Source organism: Carcharodon carcharias, chromosome 16, assembly GCF_017639515.1.
Source record: "Carcharodon carcharias isolate sCarCar2 chromosome 16, sCarCar2.pri, whole genome shotgun sequence".
In the NCBI taxonomy this organism is placed as follows: domain Eukaryota; kingdom Metazoa; phylum Chordata; class Chondrichthyes; order Lamniformes; family Lamnidae; genus Carcharodon; species Carcharodon carcharias.
This window is the reverse complement of record NC_054482.1, coordinates 89,194,078-89,213,266: the sequence shown is the minus strand read 5'-3', so window position 1 is coordinate 89,213,266 and position 19,189 is coordinate 89,194,078. Positions and strand designations below refer to the sequence as shown.

The 19,189-nt window shown below is 42.8% G+C and overlaps 1 protein-coding gene across 6 annotated transcripts in view; it reads left to right on the top strand.

The window, feature by feature from the left end:
- The window catches only part of LOC121289298 (MAP kinase-interacting serine/threonine-protein kinase 1-like), a 103,909-nt gene extending 85,063 nt beyond the window's left edge, over window positions 1–18,846 (top strand). For all 6 annotated transcript variants that reach the window (XM_041208602.1, XM_041208606.1, XM_041208608.1 and 3 more), the window contains 5 exons: window positions 2,771–2,866; window positions 4,748–4,942; window positions 9,199–9,363; window positions 11,011–11,054; window positions 15,230–18,846. In XM_041208602.1, the coding sequence (XP_041064536.1) occupies window positions 2,771–2,866; window positions 4,748–4,942; window positions 9,199–9,363; window positions 11,011–11,054; window positions 15,230–15,476 (747 nt within the window). In that variant the 3' untranslated portion in view covers window positions 15,477–18,846. The remainder of the gene's footprint in view (window positions 1–2,770; window positions 2,867–4,747; window positions 4,943–9,198; window positions 9,364–11,010; window positions 11,055–15,229) is intronic.
- The last annotated feature ends 343 nt before the right edge of the window (window positions 18,847–19,189 follow it).

The window sequence follows — 19,189 nt, the reverse complement described above, 5'->3', positions numbered from 1 at the left end:
CTTTAAAGTGGTATTGCACTTGGTTACATATGCATTCAGTATCTTGTGTAGTAGGGTATTTACAGCTACACAATAGATGAACGCACTTCCACTTGCACCTTTGGCCAGTCATTTGCCAGTGCTGGTAAAATTTGTACTTTTGTTTCATGAAGTATGGGGTCGATGAGCTCAATTGGCTAGTGTGGTACAGGATGACACCAATGGCACAGGTTCAATCCACATACCGGCTGTGCTAGTTCAGGGAGGCCTTCCTTCTTGTCTTGCCCCATGCTTGGTGTGGAGTGGTGCCACTCAAGCTATATACCTTAGTACCTCATTGGCTAATTGTCTTAATTTCATCAATTGAACTACTTTATGGCATATTCTTTTTGAAGAGATTTTTCAAATTTGTCCAAGTTGGGAGGGGCTTCTTTGAGAGCCACCATATTATTTCTGCAGGTTGTAAAAGAGCAATTTGAAATGCCCGAGTTCCTTTCCAGTTGACTGCCTTTGAGTTGAGCTGGAATCTGCGTCCTTGCTTCTCTTGAATGCTGTTTTTGAGCTTGAAAATGTCAATTCCAACTCCTGCTGGGATTAATGCCATTTTCACAGTTTAATCCGAAATAGAAATCTGTGTCTTTCTCTCTCTCTCTCTTCCATCCTCACTCTCTCGTCAACCCCCCATTCTCTCTACAAACCCCACTCTCTCTCTTCTCCCCCGCTCTCTCTCTTCTCCCCCACTCTCTCTCTTCTCCCCCTGCTCTTTCTCTTCCCCCTGCTCTTTCTCTTCCCCCCGCTCTCTCTCTTCCCCCCGCTCTCTCTCTTCCCCCCGCTGTCTCTCTTCCCCCTCCGCTGTCTCTCTTCCCCCCCCGCTGTCTCTCTTCCCCCCCCGCTGTCTCTCTTCCCCCCCGCTGTCTCTCTTCCCCCCCCGCTGTCTCTCTTCCCCCCCCGCTGTCTCTCTTCCCCCCCCGCTGTCTCTCTTCCCCCCCCGCTGTCTCTCTTCCCCCCCCGCTGTCTCTCTTCCCCCCCCGCTGTCTCTCTTCCCCCCCCGCTGTCTCTCTTCCCCCCCCGCTGTCTCTCTTCCCCCCCCGCTGTCTCTCTTCCCCCCCCGCTGTCTCTCTTCCCCCCCCCGCTGTCTCTCTTCCCCCCCCGCTGTCTCTCTTCCCCCCCCGCTGTCTCTCTTCCCCCCCCGCTGTCTCTCTTCCCCCCCCCGCTGTCTCTCTTCCCCCCCCCGCTGTCTCTCTTCCCCCCCCCGCTGTCTCTCTTCCCCCCCCCGCTGTCTCTCTTCCCCCCCCGCTGTCTCTCTTCCCCCCCCCCCGCTTCTTCTCTTCCCCCCGGCTCTATCTCTTCCCCCCGGCTCTATCTCTTCCCCCCGGCTCTATCTCTTCCCCCCTGCTCTATCTCTTCCCCCCTGCTCTATCTCTTCCCCCCTGCTCTATCTCTTCCCCCCTGCTCTATCTCTTCCCCCCTGCTCTATCTCTTCCCCCCTGCTCTATCTCTTCCCCCCTGCTCTATCTCTTCCCCCCTGCTCTATCTCTTCCCCCCTGCTCTATCTCTTCCCCCCTGCTCTATCTCTTCCCCCCTGCTCTCTCTCTTCCCCCACGCTCTCTCTCTTCCCCCACGCTCTCTCTCTTCCGCCCCACCGTGCTGTCTCTCTTCCCCCCCGTGCTGTCTCTCTTCCCCCCCCCGTGCTGTCCCTCTTCCCCCCCCGTGCTGTCTCTCTTCCCCCCGTGCTGTCTCTCTTCCCCCCGTGCTGTCTCTCTTCCCCCCGTGCTGTCTCTCTTCCCCCCCGTGCTGTCTTTCTTCCCCCCCCGTGCTGTCTTTCTTCCCCCCCCGTGCTGTCTTTCTTCCCCCCCGTGCTGTCTCTCTTTCCCCCCCGTGCTGTCTCTCTTCCCCCCCCGTGCTGTCTCTCTTCCCCCCCCGTGCTGTCTCTCTTCCCCCCCCGTGCTGTCTCTCTTCCCCCCCCGTGCTGTCTCTCTTCCCCCCCCGTGCTGTCTCTCTTTCCCCCCCCGTGCTGTCTCTCTTTCCCCCCCCGTGCTGTCTCTCTTTCCCCCCCCGTGCTGTCTCTTTTCCCCCCCCCGTGCTGTCTCTCTTCCCCCCCCCGTGCTGTCTCTCTTCCCCCCCCGTGCTGTCTCTCTTCCCCCCCCGTGCTGTCTCTCTTCCCCCCCCGTGCTGTCTCTCTTCCCCCCCCCGTGCTGTCTCTCTTCCCCCCCCCGTGCTGTCTCTCTTTCCCCCCCGTGCTGTCTCTCTTCCCCCCCCGTGCTGTCTCTCTTCCCCCCCCGTGCTGTCTCTCTTCCCCCCCCGTGCTGTCTCTCTTCCCCCCCCGTGCTGTCTCTCTTCCCCCCCCGTGCTGTCTCTCTTCCCCCCCCCGTGCTGTCTCTCTTTCCCCCCCTGCTGTCTCTCTTCCCCCACCGCTGTCTCTCTTCCCCCCCCCCGCTGTCTCTCTTCCCCCCCCCGCTGTCTCTCTTCCCCCCCGTGCTGTCTCTCTTCCCCCTCCGTGCTGTCTCTCTTCCCCCTCCGTGCTGTCTCTCTTCCCTCCGTGCTGTCTCTCTTCCCTCCGTGCTTCCACTCTTCACCCCGTACTCCCACTCTTCCCCCGCTTCCACTCTTCCCCCCCACTGCTCCCACTCTTCCCCCCTCGCTCTCCTCTTCTCCCCCTCCACTTTGTCCCCCTCCCCCTCTCCCTGCCTCTCTTCCCCCCCCCCCCCACCTCGCTCTGTCTGAACCCCCCCTCCCTCCTCCCTCTCTGTCTGCCTGACCACCTCCTCCCTCTCCACACTCCCATTCCTAGATATCCCCGGTGAAGATTTGTGACTTTGACCTTGGTAGTGGAGTGAAGTTGAGCAGTGCATGTACTCCTATATCAACTCCTGAGCTGATGACTCCGGTAAGTAAATGTGATTGCAGCTTCTGTTTTTAATCTGCAGTACATTTCCTGAACAAAATTACTGCACTTATTTCTGGCATTCAGTGTAGTAAATTTCTTGAGTTTTCAAAGATAATAATGACATGTTTTCTATATCCCTATCTGGGAATTGCCTAATTGCTATATAAGTAGACCTTGCTTGAAATATTTTCTTGCAAAAATTCTTGGGCCCAGATTTTTGCCCCTGGTTCGGGGTGCTTAGTTGGGAGTATTCCTGGCTCTGTATGTTCGACCTTTAAAAATAACTGCCCACAGTTCTATTTTTGATGTGGGGGGGGTGGTGGGGGGGGTGCGGGTGAGTGGACTGAATTAGAAATTGGGCCTACCACCCCTCGAATGAGTGCAGAGGCTGCCAGGTGGCGAAGGCGGCTGGGCAGAAGGCCCAGAGTCTCTTCGTTGTGAAGAAAATCTGGGTTTTGATGTTTATCTCACCTTTAAACCTGGACAACTCTGTAAAATATGTATGTAATTATTTTTGATGGGTTGTTCAGTGCTCAAGAATAACGAGTCCATCGTTAGATAGAAAGTGTCACTGTATAGACTGTCAGAATGAGACATTGGCCCAGATTTTGTGGTGAAACTAATGGTGAGGCTGTTGGCACTCACTTTATCAAAGAATAACTCGGGCAGCATCTTCTGGCAAGCCCACCTGCACGGTTAAATGCAGAAATCAGGAAGTTGCCTTCTGAGTTGCCCTGCTGCTCCAGAATATTTGCTATTATGGCATCTCACCAAATGACTCAGCATTGAAACATGTGGAGCAGCATTAAATTACAGTACTTGCTAGAAAAAGTTAGAGCTTGTCCATTCAAGTGTGAGTAAATGTTAATTGAATGCTAAGTTTTAATTATTGCCAAACAACCACTCTGGCACTGATCATTAACTTTTACAAATGAGTATTCTCATTCCTTCAGATCTTAATTAATGTTGGAGATTTTTTCAAGAAACCACTTCTCTCTCTGTTTCTTATCTCTCTCTCTCTTAATTCCTCACTCTTTTTTTCACTTTCTGTACATGGTTTGACTTTGAATAAACTATTCAGATCTACAATTCCTGATTCACACTCTACATGTCTCAGGAAGGATTCTTCAACCTGGCTAAGGAGTCACTTCATGCTCGCCCTTTTCACACTGGTTTTAGATCCCCTGTGGAAGACACCACATTTATTTGGATTTCTAATAACCACAACTTCCACTGCAAAAATCCATATAAAATCTGTGGGCAAGTGTATGTGTAATGAACAACTAGCACCATCTTGGACATTGGCCAGGATTTTCCGGTCCAGCCCGCAGTGGAACCACCACAGGCGGGACCAGAAAATTTAGAGAGCAGCCAGAAGTCTGTCCTGGAACATCCCGCTTTTTTTCCAGCTATTTTAGTATCATGTTCTTTGCCAAGGGTTTGCAGTGGAAAAATTGCTACAAAAACTGAAGTGCAACAATGTTTGGTAGACCCTTGTAAAATTCATGCTGACAGGTCTGTGGTGGTCACTCATCCATGATTAATTCACACTTTCCATCTGTAGGCAAGGATTATGTTGTTGACAAATTAAATATGGTGTGTTTCGTTTTTATCACATGTTTTTAGTTACATAAATTTAGTTTACCAGATTTATTGTAAAATACTAAACTGTATAAAATTTAATCATCACAATCTATATGATGGGTGTATTGAAGGAAAGTTATTTATGGGGCAAGGCAGAGTTTCTACCTCCAGCTCCAAACTTCCAAAATACTAGACTAATGGCATGCTCAAACTCAGTCTTAAATTTGTGAGCTGGGTTCGAAATTAATGCTGACTATTTTGGGTTTTAATTTCTAATAATTGCATTGATATTCTCAGTGTGGTTCTGCGGAGTACATGGCTCCTGAAGTGGTAGAGACGTTCACAGAGGATGCATCATTTTATGATAAGCGTTGCGACTTGTGGAGCCTTGGGGTAATTCTTTACATCATGCTGAGTGGCAACCCGCCTTTTGTGGGGAATTGTGGAACAGACTGTGGCTGGGACAGAGGAGAGGCCTGTATGGCCTGTCGGGTAAGGCAGAATAACATATCTGCAGGTGATGATTTATCAAAGGGAAATGATGCTTTATTTGTGAAAAAAAAATTATTTGGTAAATTCTGTGTTTATTAAAGTGAAGGATGTCAGAGCTGCAGAAATATGAAGCTCTATTTGACATGGATATTCTCAGTCGGGTTTAATGGTACAGGTGTCACTGTATTCCACTAAATAACTTCTCAATCACTAATCAGATTAATGCCACATATTATTGCTATTTGTTCCTATTTGTTTCCTTGGAAACTTGTATTATTGCCAATGTCCAAAGCTGAGTTACATTCTGATTGGATATTTCAATCTCTTCAGTCTCCTCATTTTTAGCTACTTAAAGACCAATTCTGTGCTCTCTTGAGAATTTTTCACTCCTCCAATTTCATTGCTACCACCGTCAACGCTATTTTTCTCTCTAAATTCTTTGCACCTTGGCTAGTGCTGTAGTGTCCCCTTCCCCTCATGATATGAGTCACTCTTTGAACAATACCATTGCTGGGAAGTTCACAATAGGCTCCCTGACATACACTATCTTTCTCTCTATGTTCTTCAGTAGTTTTGATCCAGTGATCTTTCCACTGAGCTTGTGTAGAATTGCAAAATATTTCTTACTGTGTGCTCATGAATTTGCTTCTTTCATTTTCATTGATTTGGTCACCTATGGTTTTATGGTCACCTTTCTTCAACTTTTCAGTGCATGCTGTCTTTCCTGACGTGTTCTTTCCTGCATAGGTGGATATTTTTAAAGCACCTTGCCATTCAAACAAAGAATAAACAAAACAAAAAGACCCTAAAAAAATCCAAAGAGAAAATATATTTTAAAAGTCCAGTAAAGAAAAACACTGCAACAATAGTAGCGTTCTTGAAAAAGTAAAAAAAAATTACAAAGAAGCTGAGTTGAGCAGCCGTGAGAGACAAATGGTCCTGTTGGATGTCCAAGCCTCAAACTGCATAGCAGAAAGGACAGAGTTAATTTGCAAAAGCTTTTGTGTGGCTCTTATAAGAGTTTCAAAGACCTGTAAACAGATCATCTGTTTGCTATTGTTAAAGATTTTTAAAAAGGGATATTTGTGAAGAAATAATAAACCTTATCAAATTCATGGAGTTTAAAAAGTTCTTAGTGGGTTTCCATTTCTCAGGCTTCCCATTACTTAACTGGCAAATGTACTTTAATTTTGTAAATATGATTTGCAGTGTCCAGTGATAGTGTAATGTAGGATAAATAGTGCAGTAATATCAGTATGAACTGATGGAATAAGTAAATAAAACATTGTTCAGTGAGAGGGGAATGATATGACTGTAGGAAAATGTGATTGTTTTATCTGTCAGTGTGTGGGAATCTGGCTATAATGAAGGCTTATAAGATTAAAAGAGCTATTTTCCTGGGAATGCGGGCTTAAAAACTTACAAAAGGGTTAATTTTTCTAAAAGGTTAAAAAAGTTCCTCTCTCTAATGCTGAATAATCATGAGCCCCTGAGTGAAAAAGCTTACCTCATTTTAAAACCATAAGGGTAACTCCTGATTAGATAGTTTCACTCATAAAGATGGTTTTATTCTAATAGCCCTAAACCACAGTCAACACAATTTTTGACCAAAAACAGAAAATGCTGGAATAACTCAACAGTTCAAGCAGCATCTGTGGAGAGAGAAACAGAGAAACACATTCATAAGGACTTGAAACATTAACCCTGTTTCTCTCTCCACAGATGCTGCTAGACCTGCTGAGTTTTCCCAACATTTTCTGTTTTTGTTTCAGATTACCAGCATTTGCAATATTTTACTTTTAACAAGTTTTCACCAACCTGACCAAGTCCAAACTGAATTATAACCATCTCCCTAATCTTGAAACACAGTGAGATGAATCATGAAAATTGACCATCACAAGCACCTGCTACTTGCGGCTATACTAGCTTTCTTAGAAATCAAAGGGGGACAAATACTACTTGGAAATTGGAAGTTATACAATGACCCATAACTTTTGCTCCCTGGGGCTTTGTATCTGGGGATACCCAAAAGATGCGCTGGGGAACCCCGCCCCGGAGGTCTTCACGTAAGGATTTCACAGCATTTTCCCGGAGGTTCAAACTTTAGCTGGGCAATTGCCCTGCAATAGAATCATCTGATACTGAAATCTAAATTGCAAACTTCAGATGGTTCAGACTGCCTTATAGCAATAGTTACCCAGATAAAGTTAGAAGAATTAAAACTTCTTCCAACTAACTATAGTACTGTCCACTTCATGGCCTCCGTCCCCATCCCCCAATGCCCCCCTCCCCACTGACCGCCCGACCACTTCCCGCCCCTCCCCACCTTAACCACTTACCTTACAAACTTGCCTTCTCCCTGGTTTCACGAAGTGACTGAACCTACTTACCTGCTTAACGGCAGCTAGAGCTGTAAAGAAGGGTGCATAGCTTCCTTACCTTTGACTCAGCTACCCTCGACACAAGGCCTTGGAAACCCACTGCGCTGCACCTTACAAGCTCAGCCTGATTCGGAAGGTCGGACAAGAACAGAGCGGCTTCATTTCAGTGCAAGTAACTAGGAGTGGAGTGGCAATCCGACTCTGATTGCAATTCCATGCTCCATAGGAGTTGCAGTCCGACCTTATTTGGGAACTAAAGGGGGATGCACTTACTTAGAATTGGGCTATAACCACCATACATAAGAAATGAATCATGCAACCTTGAGAAACAGTATAAATACCGGAAGCACAAATTGAGTTTTTAGATTCACTTAAATCGCTTGAGCATCTCTCAAGGTAAAGGGTTTGGCTATTAGATGATCTTCCCCTTATGTTGGGTCAGAGCCATTTCACCAGCTCTATAGTCTTCTTCTAACTCTGCGATTTAAGGTAAATGTTATTTTAATAATTGGGTATACTACTTAAATATTTTACTGTAACAATATTTGCATTTAAAAATTGGATTCTCAACTAAAAATAAGGTTGTATTTTCTATATTTTTCTAGTACTATTAATGCTGCGATTGACTACCTCACCAACGTGCTTGGCTCTTTAATAAACTTCTATATAGTTCAGAATTAATATTACTTCATGTAGCCTTATGTATCTCTAACTCGTGAACGACCCTTGCAATATCCAGGATATTATAATCTGGCTGAAACTTGTTAAAAAGGAGAATGATAATATTCTCAGCTCGTTCTTTCCCTTTGGAGAGAGTTAGACCGGACCTTCAGATCCATTCGTTGTCTTTAGGATTTGGCTTCCTTAACCTTAAGTTGCGAGTGAACATCTGAGAAGTACGCCTGATCCAGGACGGTACCAAAAAGGGCCTAGGACTATAATCCACCACAAAAAAGCACTGCTAAAGTAAACCAAGCTTTTAGTTAAAAGCATTAGGCAGTTTTTATTGCTGCACCATTATGACTGGTAACATTTCTTATCCAATGAATATTAGATGTTTCACAACATTGTACTTGATCTAATGCTACCAAGCAAGTATTTTTTAATGTAAATTTTTCTCCTTTCTCTTGAATGTACTTTTCATATTTATTCAGTCATGGGATGTAGGTGTTGCTGGCTAGGCCAACATTTATTGCCCATCCTTAATTGCCGTTGAGAAGGTGGTGGTGAGCCATACACTTGAACTGCTGGTGTTTCTCATAACAGTTTTTAATGCAAGTGTGTGGTTACTAGGCCATTTCAGGAGGGAAGTTAAGAGTGAACTACATTGCCAAGAACCTGAAGTCATTTATAGGTTGGCTCGAGTAAGGGTAGCAGATTTCTTTCCCCAAAGGGCATTAGTGAACCAGTTGGGTTTTTAATGACAATCATGTAGCTCCATGGTCACCATTACTGATACTAGCTTTTTATTCAAGATTTTTTCCCCAGCTGTCATGGTTGGGATTTGAATTCCATGCTCCAGATTATTTGTGTCTAAATTACTAGTCCACTAATATAACCACCATGCAACCATACCTAGGTAGCTCTTTGGTTCTGTTAGTGCTACTTTTACCTTGTTCAACTGGTCATTTTTTACATATGTGCCTTAACAGGGAGGGTTTCCATCCTATTTTCAATACAGGGTCTCTGCCAAGCCATGTACCTCAGCTCTGATTAGAGAGTAATAATGGCAAGAATTGGACCTGATTTTTGTGACTCAGCTACTCAGTGTCTTCACTAATTGAGCCATTGGAAGAGCTTTGATTTTACTGATGGTATATTCTGTTAAAGGTACAACACCCAATTAGTATGTAATGAATGTTTCTTTGCCTACAGAACATACTGTTTGAGAGCATACAGAAAGGCAAATATGAGTTCCCTGAAAAGGACTGGGCTCACATCTCTGATGGGGCCAAAGATTTGATTTGCAAGTTGTTGGTGCGTGATGCAAAGGATAGGCTCAGTGCTGCACAAGTTCTTCAACATCCTTGGGTGCAGGGGGTAAGTGTGTATAGCTAAAGTAGGTTAGAATGGAATTATTTGAAATGCACTGCCACTTTATTTCTGGATTGTGACCAGAAAGATTAAAGTAGGTTAGAATGGAATTATTTGAAATGCACTGCCATTTTATTTCTGGATTGTGACCAGAAAGATAATGGGTTGAATTTTATCTGCCCCCTGCAGGCGTGTTTCCTGCAGCGGTTGTGGGGGTGATATAAAATGAAGTGAGTGCCCAACCCCCACCTTCCTGCCTACCTCCCCCCCCCCCCACCCCACCCCACCCCGCTCACCCATTAATACGGCGGGTGGGTGTTGAAATTGGCAGCCTGCCAGCCATACTTAAATGAACAATTAAGGGTCAGTTAGTCTTGTTAGCAAACCAGTTACCCTGATAATATGTCGTCCACCCCCTAAAATGTTTGGTGTGCGGAGGTGACGGGGCAGGCGTGGGAAGCCCGTGTTTTAAACTTTAATGTTTAAAGTATGGGAAGGAAGGGAGAGTGTCACTCTTCAAGGGCTACCCTTTGCTGATCACAGGCACCCCTCCTTAGGTTGAATCATGACCTTCCTACCTGCTCCCTCCCTTAAACCCACCCTCTTTCTCCACCCCGTCACCACTGCCTCTCTCCCAAACCTACCCAAACCCTTCCAGCCCAAGACCTAGACTTACCTGCTCCAGGTGTCCGTGGTCTTGGAGCCCTCTCTTCACCAACAATTCAGGCAATGGCCACTACGTCTTTCTGGCGCAGTCAGGACTGATGGAGCTTCTGGCCAATCTGATTGGCCGCAGTTCCAGAGGGCAGGATCTCTGCCCCAATGAGGGGCACAAGTCCCACTTGGCCCTCATTAATCAGCCCTGCAGGACTTCATGGCTGCGGGGCAGGTCGGCATGGAGCATGTCAGTCCCACACTGACTTGGTTTCAAGTTCCACACCCTCTACGGCCATATTACGTGCCTCCTCACCACCGTATTATTCAGCCCAATGTGGCAGACATTAATTGGTTGACTTGTGATTTCTGGTACAGCCACATTTAGAAGCAATTAAAAGACTAATAGTCAAAACTGAGCCTTCACATTTACATTTACAACATTTTCTACATTAGACTCTCTCACATGTGGATCATTGTGTGCTATAGCTTTAAATACAACCATCCATCTCACAAAGTAAATTCTTCTGTCTGAGTTATTCTGTAACTGGTTAAAATATTCAATTCAATTGCAACATTTCCACCCAAACTTTTCAGTTTGAACTTTCACGAGTTCATGTTTATTGAAGGATTGAAGTTTGCTGTTGCTATGATGAAATAGAGAGCAAGAAGCGCGCTCTACACTTATTGTTAAACAACTCCATTATTCAATGTTAAAGTGTACCAAGAATAATCCAAGGTACATTTAATCTGTATAAAAATTATTCTCCCATAAAATACCCCTGTAATTTTGCATTCATCCATTTCAAATGCTACTTTATCATTTTTAATTATTTTTTGAGGTGTAATAAATACATATGTGAAATTCAATAACACATGCCCCTCTGTGAACTATCCTTCATTAGCTTTAACAAAGGTAAGAACAGAGCCACCTAGGAAATTTTTTTTGCAACTAAAACAAATTATATATCCTAGTGATAATTCTCTCTTTCTTTACAGAATGCACCAGAAAGACGTCTGCCCACACCACAACTACTACAAAGGTAAGGAGCTCTCTAATCTTTCCTCTTAATCAGATACTAGCAATCGGCCTCATGGTTCTTTGTAGTATAGAAACATAGTAAATAGGAGCAGGAATAGGCCATTCGGCTCTTCATTACAATCATGGCTGATCATCCAACTCAGTAGCCTGCTACCGCTTTCTCCCTATACCCTTTGATCCCTTTTTCTCCAAGAGCTATATCTAACTCCTTGAAAACATACAATGTTTTGGCCTCAACTACTTTCTGTGGTAGCGAATTCCATAGGCTCACCACTCTCTGGGTGAAGAAATTTCTCCTCATCTCAGTCCTAAATGGTCTACCCTACATTCTCAGACTGTGACCCCTGGTTCTGGACTCCCCCACCATCGGGAACATCCTTCATGCATCTACCCTGTCTAGTTCTGTTAGAATTTTATAGGTTTCTGAGATCCCCCCTCGTTCTTCTGAACTCCAGTGAGTATAATCCTACCCGACTCAATCTCTCCTCGTATGTCAGTCCAGCCATCCCGGGAATCAGTCTGGTAAACCTTCACTGTACTCCCTCTATAGAAAGAACATCCTTCCTCAGATAAGACCAAAACTACTGCACACAGTATTCCAAGTGTGATCTCACCAACGCCCTGTATAATTGCAGCAAGACATCTCTGCTCCTGTACTCAAATCATCTTGCTATGAAGGCCAACATACCATTTGCCTTCTTTACCACCTGCTGCACCTGCATGCTTACCTTCAACAACTGGTGTACGAGGACACCCAGGTCTCATTGCACATTTCCCTCTCTCAATTTATAGCCATTCAGATAATCTGCCTTCCTGTTTTTGCTACTAAAGTGGATAACCTCTCATTTATCCACATTATATTGCATCTGCCATGCATTTGCCCACTCACTCAGCTTGTCCAAATCACCCTGAAGCATCTCTGCATCCTCCTCACAGCTCACCCCCCCACCTAGCTTTGTGTCATCTGCAAATTTGGAGATATTACATTTAGCTCCCTCATCTAAATCATTAATATATATTGTGAATAGTTGGGGTCCCAGCATCGATCCCTGCGGTACCCCACTAGTCACTGCCTGCCATTCAGAAAAAGACCCGTTTACTCTTTGTTTCCTGTCTGCCAACCAGTTTTCTATCCATCTCAATACACTACCCCCAATCCCATGTGCTTTAATTTTATACGCTAATCTCTTTTGTGGGACTTTGTCGAAAGCCTTCTGAAAGTCCAAATAAACCACAACCACTGGCTCCCCCTCATCATCTCTACTAGTTACATGCTCGAAAAATTCCAGTAGATTTGTCAAGCATGATTTCCCTCTCGTAAATCCATGCTGACTCTCTGATTCTGCCACTGTTTTCCAAGTGCTCCGCTATGAAATCTTTCATAATGGACTCTAGAATTTTCCCCACTACTGACATCAGGCTGACTGGTCTATAATTCCCTGTTTTCTCTCTGCCTCCCTTTTTAAACAGTGAGGTTACATTAGCTACCCCCCAATCTGTAGGAACTGTTCCAGAGTCTATAGAATCTCAGAAGATGACCACCTATGCATCCACTATTTCTGGGGCCACTTCTTTAAGTACTCTGGGATGTAGATTATCAGGCCCTGGGGATTTATCGGCCTTCAATCCCATCAATTTCTCTAACACCATTTCCCTACTAATGCTGATTTCTTTCAGTTCCTCTCTCTCGCTAAACCCTGTGTTCCCCAACATTTCTGGTATGTTATTTGTGTCCTCCTTTGTGAAGACAGAACTAAAGTAAGTATTTAGTTGGTCAGCCATTTCTTTGTTCTCCATTATAAATTCCCCTGTTTTCAGACTTTGAGGGACCTATATTTGTCTTCACCAATCTTTTTCTCTTCACATACCTATAGAAACTTTTACAGTCAGCTTTTATGTTCCCTGCAAGCTTACTCTCGTACTCTATTTTCCCTTCTTAATCAATTCCTTGGTCCTCTAAAGTGCTCCCAATGTTGTTTTTTCTGGCCAATTTGTATGCCTCTTTCTTGGCTCTCATACTGTCTCTAATTTCCCTTGTAAGCCATGGTTTGGCCACCTTTCCTATTTAACTTGTGTGCCAGACAGGAATAAACAATTGTTGCAGTTCACCCATGCTTTCTTTGAATGTTTGCCATTGCCTATCCACCGTCATCCCTTTAAGTAATGTTTCCCAATCCATCAGAGCCAACTCATGTCTTATACCATTGTAGTTTCCTTTATTAAGATTCAGGACCCTAGTCTCAGAATCAGCGACGTCACTCTCCATCTTGATGAAGAATTCTATCATATTATGGTCGCTCATCCCCAAGGGGCCTCGCACAACTGATTGCCAATTATTCCTTTCTCATTACACAATACCCAATCTAGGATGGCCTGTTCTCTGGTTGGTTCCTCAACGTATTGGTCCAGAAAACCATCCAGGAATTCATCCTCTGCAGTATTGTTACTAATTTGATTTGCCCAATCGATATGCAGATTAAAGTCTCCCATAATTACAGATGTTCCTTTATTGCATGAATCTCTAATTTCCTTTTTAATGCCACTCCCAACATCACCACTACAGTTTGGGGGTCTATATACAACCCCCACTAATGTTTTTTGCCCCTTAGTGTTTCTCTACCCATACAGATTCCACATCGTTGGAGCTAATATCTTTCTTCATTATTGCGTTAGTTTCCTCTTTAACCAGCAGTGCAACTCCACCACCTTTTCCTTTTTGCCTGTCCTTCCTAAATACTGAATACCCCTGGATGTTCAGTACCCATCCCTGGTCACCCTGCAGCCATATCTCCATAATCCTGACTATGTATAGCTGTTTACATCAATTTGCACGGTTAATTCATCCACTTAATTGCAAATGCTCCTCATGTTAAGGCACAAAGCCTTAAGGCTTGTCTTTTTAACATTACTTGTCCCGTTCCCACTATTTTTCACTGAGGCCCTGTTTGATTCTTGCCCTTGATTTCTCTGCCTATCACTTTTCTTATTCCCCTTTCTGTCTTTTGTTCTTGCCCTTGATTCCCCCTCCTCTGACTCCTTGCTTGGGTTCCCATCCCCCTGCCATTTTAGTTTAAACCCTCCCCAATCACTCTAGCAAATATTCCCCCTAGGACATCAGCCCAGGTCCTACTGCTTCCATTACTTGACTGTGTCTTAGGAACCAGAACTAGATGTGGTATTCATGGTGTAGTTTGACCAGAGTACTATACAGTTTCATTGCGACTTTCCCTGACATGTACTGTAGTGGGTGGTTATATGTTTGTACCTTCTATTGGCTTTGTTGCTTCATTTTCAACTTAATCTTGCACTATTTTAATGCCATTCATGTGTTGCCCATTTTTCCTTCTGATGTGCAGTCCTTTGCATTTGTTCACTCATATATTTTGTTCAACTGATTTTGCCATTTCTGACATTTTGTCATTTCATCCAATTTTACTGCTCCTTCTAGTTTGGCATAACCTGCCAATCTGACCAGTTTGCAGACTGTTTCTGAATCCCAGGTCACTTGCTTAGAAATGCTGTAGCTGCCGATGTCTGTTTTGTCAGCCTATGAGTATGGGCACCATGTTAGACTGTTTCTAATGTACAGGTACAGTGTTCAGTGATTTCCCTTTATGATGATCATCAATGCTGAAAAAGCTCCTTCCCAGTTTCTCTTAATTTCCTGGGAAAACAACCATGTGTTACTGGAGATTTATTTGTTTGGGAGCTCTTTTAGCCTGTCTAAGACTTCGTTCTATCTCATTTATATCAAACTCATTAATTCTGTTTGGTTTATCTCTGCTCAGAGAAAGCATTTTGTTCATTACTTCCTCCAAGTATTCACAAGGGAAGACATCATTCAGAATATTAATGAACTTGTGCACATCCTGTTTCAAGCCAGTTTGCATCTTTTATGGTTCTCACATCTTCTCAGGCTGCCCTTTTACAATTGAATATGTGCAAACACAGGCTTCTTGTAATTTTCTGGTTGACCTAGTGAATTTTTAATGGCAAATATCAAATCACACGATTAAATTAATACTAGGATTCAATAATAACAGGACAATATCTTAATTTATGTTACATTATGCAGTGATGTCTTTGCTTCACATGCATTTTAAGGTTATATTATGCAGTGTTTTTTTTTAACCAGCTTATAGACATATTTAAAATTTTGACGTGTTTCTTCTCTAGAAACAGCAGCACAAAGGACCTGACGGATTTTGCTGCAGAAGCCATTGCCTTCAACAGGCAGCTTTCGCAGCAGGATAAGGAGATGCAAGGGGAGCAGGAAGCCATCATCAAGACTGTGTGTTCCTTGCGACTTTCCCCTCCCTCCAATTCCAGGCTTGCTAAACGGAGGGCCAAGGCACAGGCTGAAAAAACTTCACAGCGACAATTATCCACTCCAGAGATGAGTGTCAGTGATGGGACTTCCTGAATACATGTCTAACAGATTTCATCCAATGCAGAGCTGCTCTCACATAACACACCTAATGGAGCAGAACTTCAATCTGTGAAAGTTTTATTTTAGATGAAACATGATCTTGCTGCTCAGCTTATGTCAGCCTGCAGTTAGCTCTAATATTTTTGTACAAGGAAAGGTTATGGGATAATATTTTTAAACATTGTTACAAACATATTTATTTTTTATCTTAACATCTGTCCATTGTTTAAAATATTTTGTATGTATGTTGAACTTGCTTGAAAGATATAAGTAAACATAAGTTGACTCAGGGATTCATCAGATAGGAGGTGGTTACTCTTCAGGTTAATTTGAAGCATTTACTTATAGATGAACACTTTATATCAATCAGGATTGAATATTTGCCCTGCCCATATGTATAAGACTACACTTATCTAAATTACACTTCATTTGCCAGTCATGACCCCAATCTCCCAACAAATCAAGGTCTGCCTGACATAGACAAACATTGTCCACTTTCCTAACACTCGCACAGATCTTGGCACAGTCTGCAAATTTGCAGGTTGTGCCCTCAACACCTACCTCCAGATCATTAATTAAAATTGTACACAAATATCCACTTTCTGATAGATTTAGCGGTGCGTTAATTTCAGCTGATGGAATCCCTATTGGACACATTGTGACACAGTATTAGTGTGGTTGGTCGACTGAGACTGAAGGCTTCAATCATCTTTATATTAAAATACAATCAGGGACAGTTTTCTAAGATGTACATTTATGTTGAAATTAATGTAAGGAACACATCTGGTAGTTGGATAGTTCTCAATCCCTGCACTTGTCTGTAGAGTTATTGCCTCCTTTAAACAGTAATGGACGTGTGGTGAATGCGCTCTTGACCACGGAGAAAATATGAAGATAGGGCTTTTTGATAAACCTTATGTTTTGCAAGACAGTGCATTAGGTATTCTTGTCACGTGAGAGCTTTAATGCTGCTCCTTTAGGAAGCTATGTTTGTATTATGAAAGGATGCGATTTTTCAAATGATACTTAATACTGTTTCCAGAATCCCCAGTACATTCAATAAATTATTCAATTTTTGGTGTGTTTCAATGATGTATATTATTGAATATCATAATATACATCATTATAAGATAAACCATGTGCATTCAGTGTGATTGATACCTCTTTGCCATTCTTGAAACTCTTCCATTGTACGTTGCTCAATAACGTGTGCCTTTTCTCATTTATGTTAAATTGCCCTCCATTGTACTACTGAGTAGATTTGGTAATATTTGCTATCATTAGGTTCTTCCGCCTCGAACTGTTCATATTTGCTGATGCTGGGACTTGCACCAAAAGCATTGGACTGTCTACAGGGTTCTGTCCAGAGTTAACACTACAATATAAAGACATGATTAGGTTTCTGTTACATCATTGGGATTGCATGGCAGAACACTGGAATCCTCGAGCATTGCTTCCCCCTCACCCCCTCAGAGAAAAATTCTTAATTTTTTAACTTAAAAACAGTAAAAACTGAGCAGGGTGAATAAAAGTCAAACTGTTCAAGCATTCATTAACATTTCTGCATAATGTTTCAACAATATGAAAATACTTTTTAAAAATCATATTTTGCTCAGATTAAAAATAAAGGCACCTACACTTTGAATAAAAAGTTAGCTCAATTTAACGTTACAGTACTATTTGTAACCCACATACTACTCCCTGCATAGCATTTTATAACCTGATCATTGGCAACCAATTATTAATAGTTTTTTAAATTCTTTCACAGGATGTCACTGGCTATGCCAGCATTTTTATTGCTCTTGAGAAGGTGGTCATGAGCTGCTTTCTTGAACCACTGCAGTCCATGTGGTGGAGGTACACCCACAGTGCTGTTAGGGAGGGAGTATATAAAGGGAAAGGAATTTCTATGTCTTCTGTGATTGAGGGTGATGATGAGAATGTAATAGGAGGATGGATAAGGGACAAAATTTCTGTTGGTAGCCCTTCCAATTTCTTGCTGTAATTTTGTTGGAAGTTAGTTTTAATTATTGATGGCCGTGGTCACTGCATCACCATTAAGAGGAACAAACATGACTCTGCAATGCTGTGATTGTGGATTTCCTTTCAAAACAAAAAGGATTGCCAAGAGTAACTTTTTTCCCATGCTAGACACAGATCTGACATCTTAGAATTTGATTGAGCCATGTTTGTGTGTGTAGTTCTGCATCCCTATCTTGGATTGCAATGCCAAAATGCTGCTGCTTGAACTGGACTCATCATTTTAGAAGTTAAGCCAGGTCAACAAAATGCAACTGTGAATTTCACTGATTATCATTATTGTGTTTGTTTCGTACAGAGGTTTGTGGATGGCAGGTCCAGTCAGAAGGTAAATTTTGTCAGGAAAACATTTTACATTTTCATTTTCATCATTTCATGAAGATGCCAGTAGGTCTCCTTAGTTGCATTTAGTCCTATGTAAAATGAAGAGACTCACCTAAAAGATGGCATTTTCGTGATTGAGTTACAGTGCAGAATAGAAACACAAGTTCACATAGACATATGAAGAGTTCCCAATCACGTTATGCTGTTGTAGGGTAGGCCCTGGGTCCTTGGTCATACAAAAAAAAAAGGATCGCTCCTTGCACTTGTTTTTTTTTCTCCATTCAGAGGATATGGACATCACTGGCAAGGTCAGCATTTATTGCCCATCCCTAATTGCCACTGAGATGCAACTGAATGGCTTGCTAAGCCATTTCAGACAGTAGTTAAGATTTAACCACAATGCTGAGAGTCTGAAGTCACATTTAGGCAAGGTGGGATAAGGATTGCGAATTTCCTTCCCTAAAGGATATTTTTGAACCAGATAGGGTTTTACATCAATCCAGTCGTTTCATTGTGGCCATTTTTGATGTCAGTTTTTTATTCCAGGTTAATAAACTAAATTTATATTTCCCAACTGCTTTGGTGTGATTTGATCCCATCTCTGTAGGTCATTAGCCCAGGTTGCTGGATTATTAATCCAGTAGTATAATTACTATGCTAACACCCTATGTCTTCCAGTGACTGGTTAGAGTTGCATTGAAAGAGCAAGGGGACAAGTTTCCCGCCTGTGCACTAAGTCAAAGCCTGGAGCCTGCCAAAGAAAAGTGGGGGAGTAGTAAAATAATGAGAGTGTAAAGAACAGGGCCAGTTAGGTACATCAGTCTCTCATTAGTTTACATGGTTTTGAAATGTTATTACATTATTCTGCCTAGGGGAGAATGGAAATAAATGTGATTAATAATTCAAGGTTCCTACTTTGATTGTAATCCACTTTTATTTTCCAATAAAGTGAAATTACTTGTTGAATAGTGCCCTTTAATAAAATACACTTGCACTTTAAGGAAAAGTTGTACTTGAATATCCAATAAAATGTAATTTTTTTTTCACAGTTTCTCATTACTCAAGAATTGGATAACCTGCAGTCTTGAATGGTGACTTAGGTTTGGTTAGTCTGGAGAAAGGAGTTGAAGGATGCATGTATGTTTACATAAATCTATATAACTGCTGCTCTGGTTAAATTATTTATGGTCAGCTAGGTGCTGACATCATGGGAGTCCTTCAAGTTTGAGTCTCCAAACTTAAAATATTGTGAAATCACACAAGTTGAGTCTTCATTTACTTAATCGTGTATACACTGTCTCCCCATAGGAACACATGCCCAGAGAAAATTGGGTATAGATTAG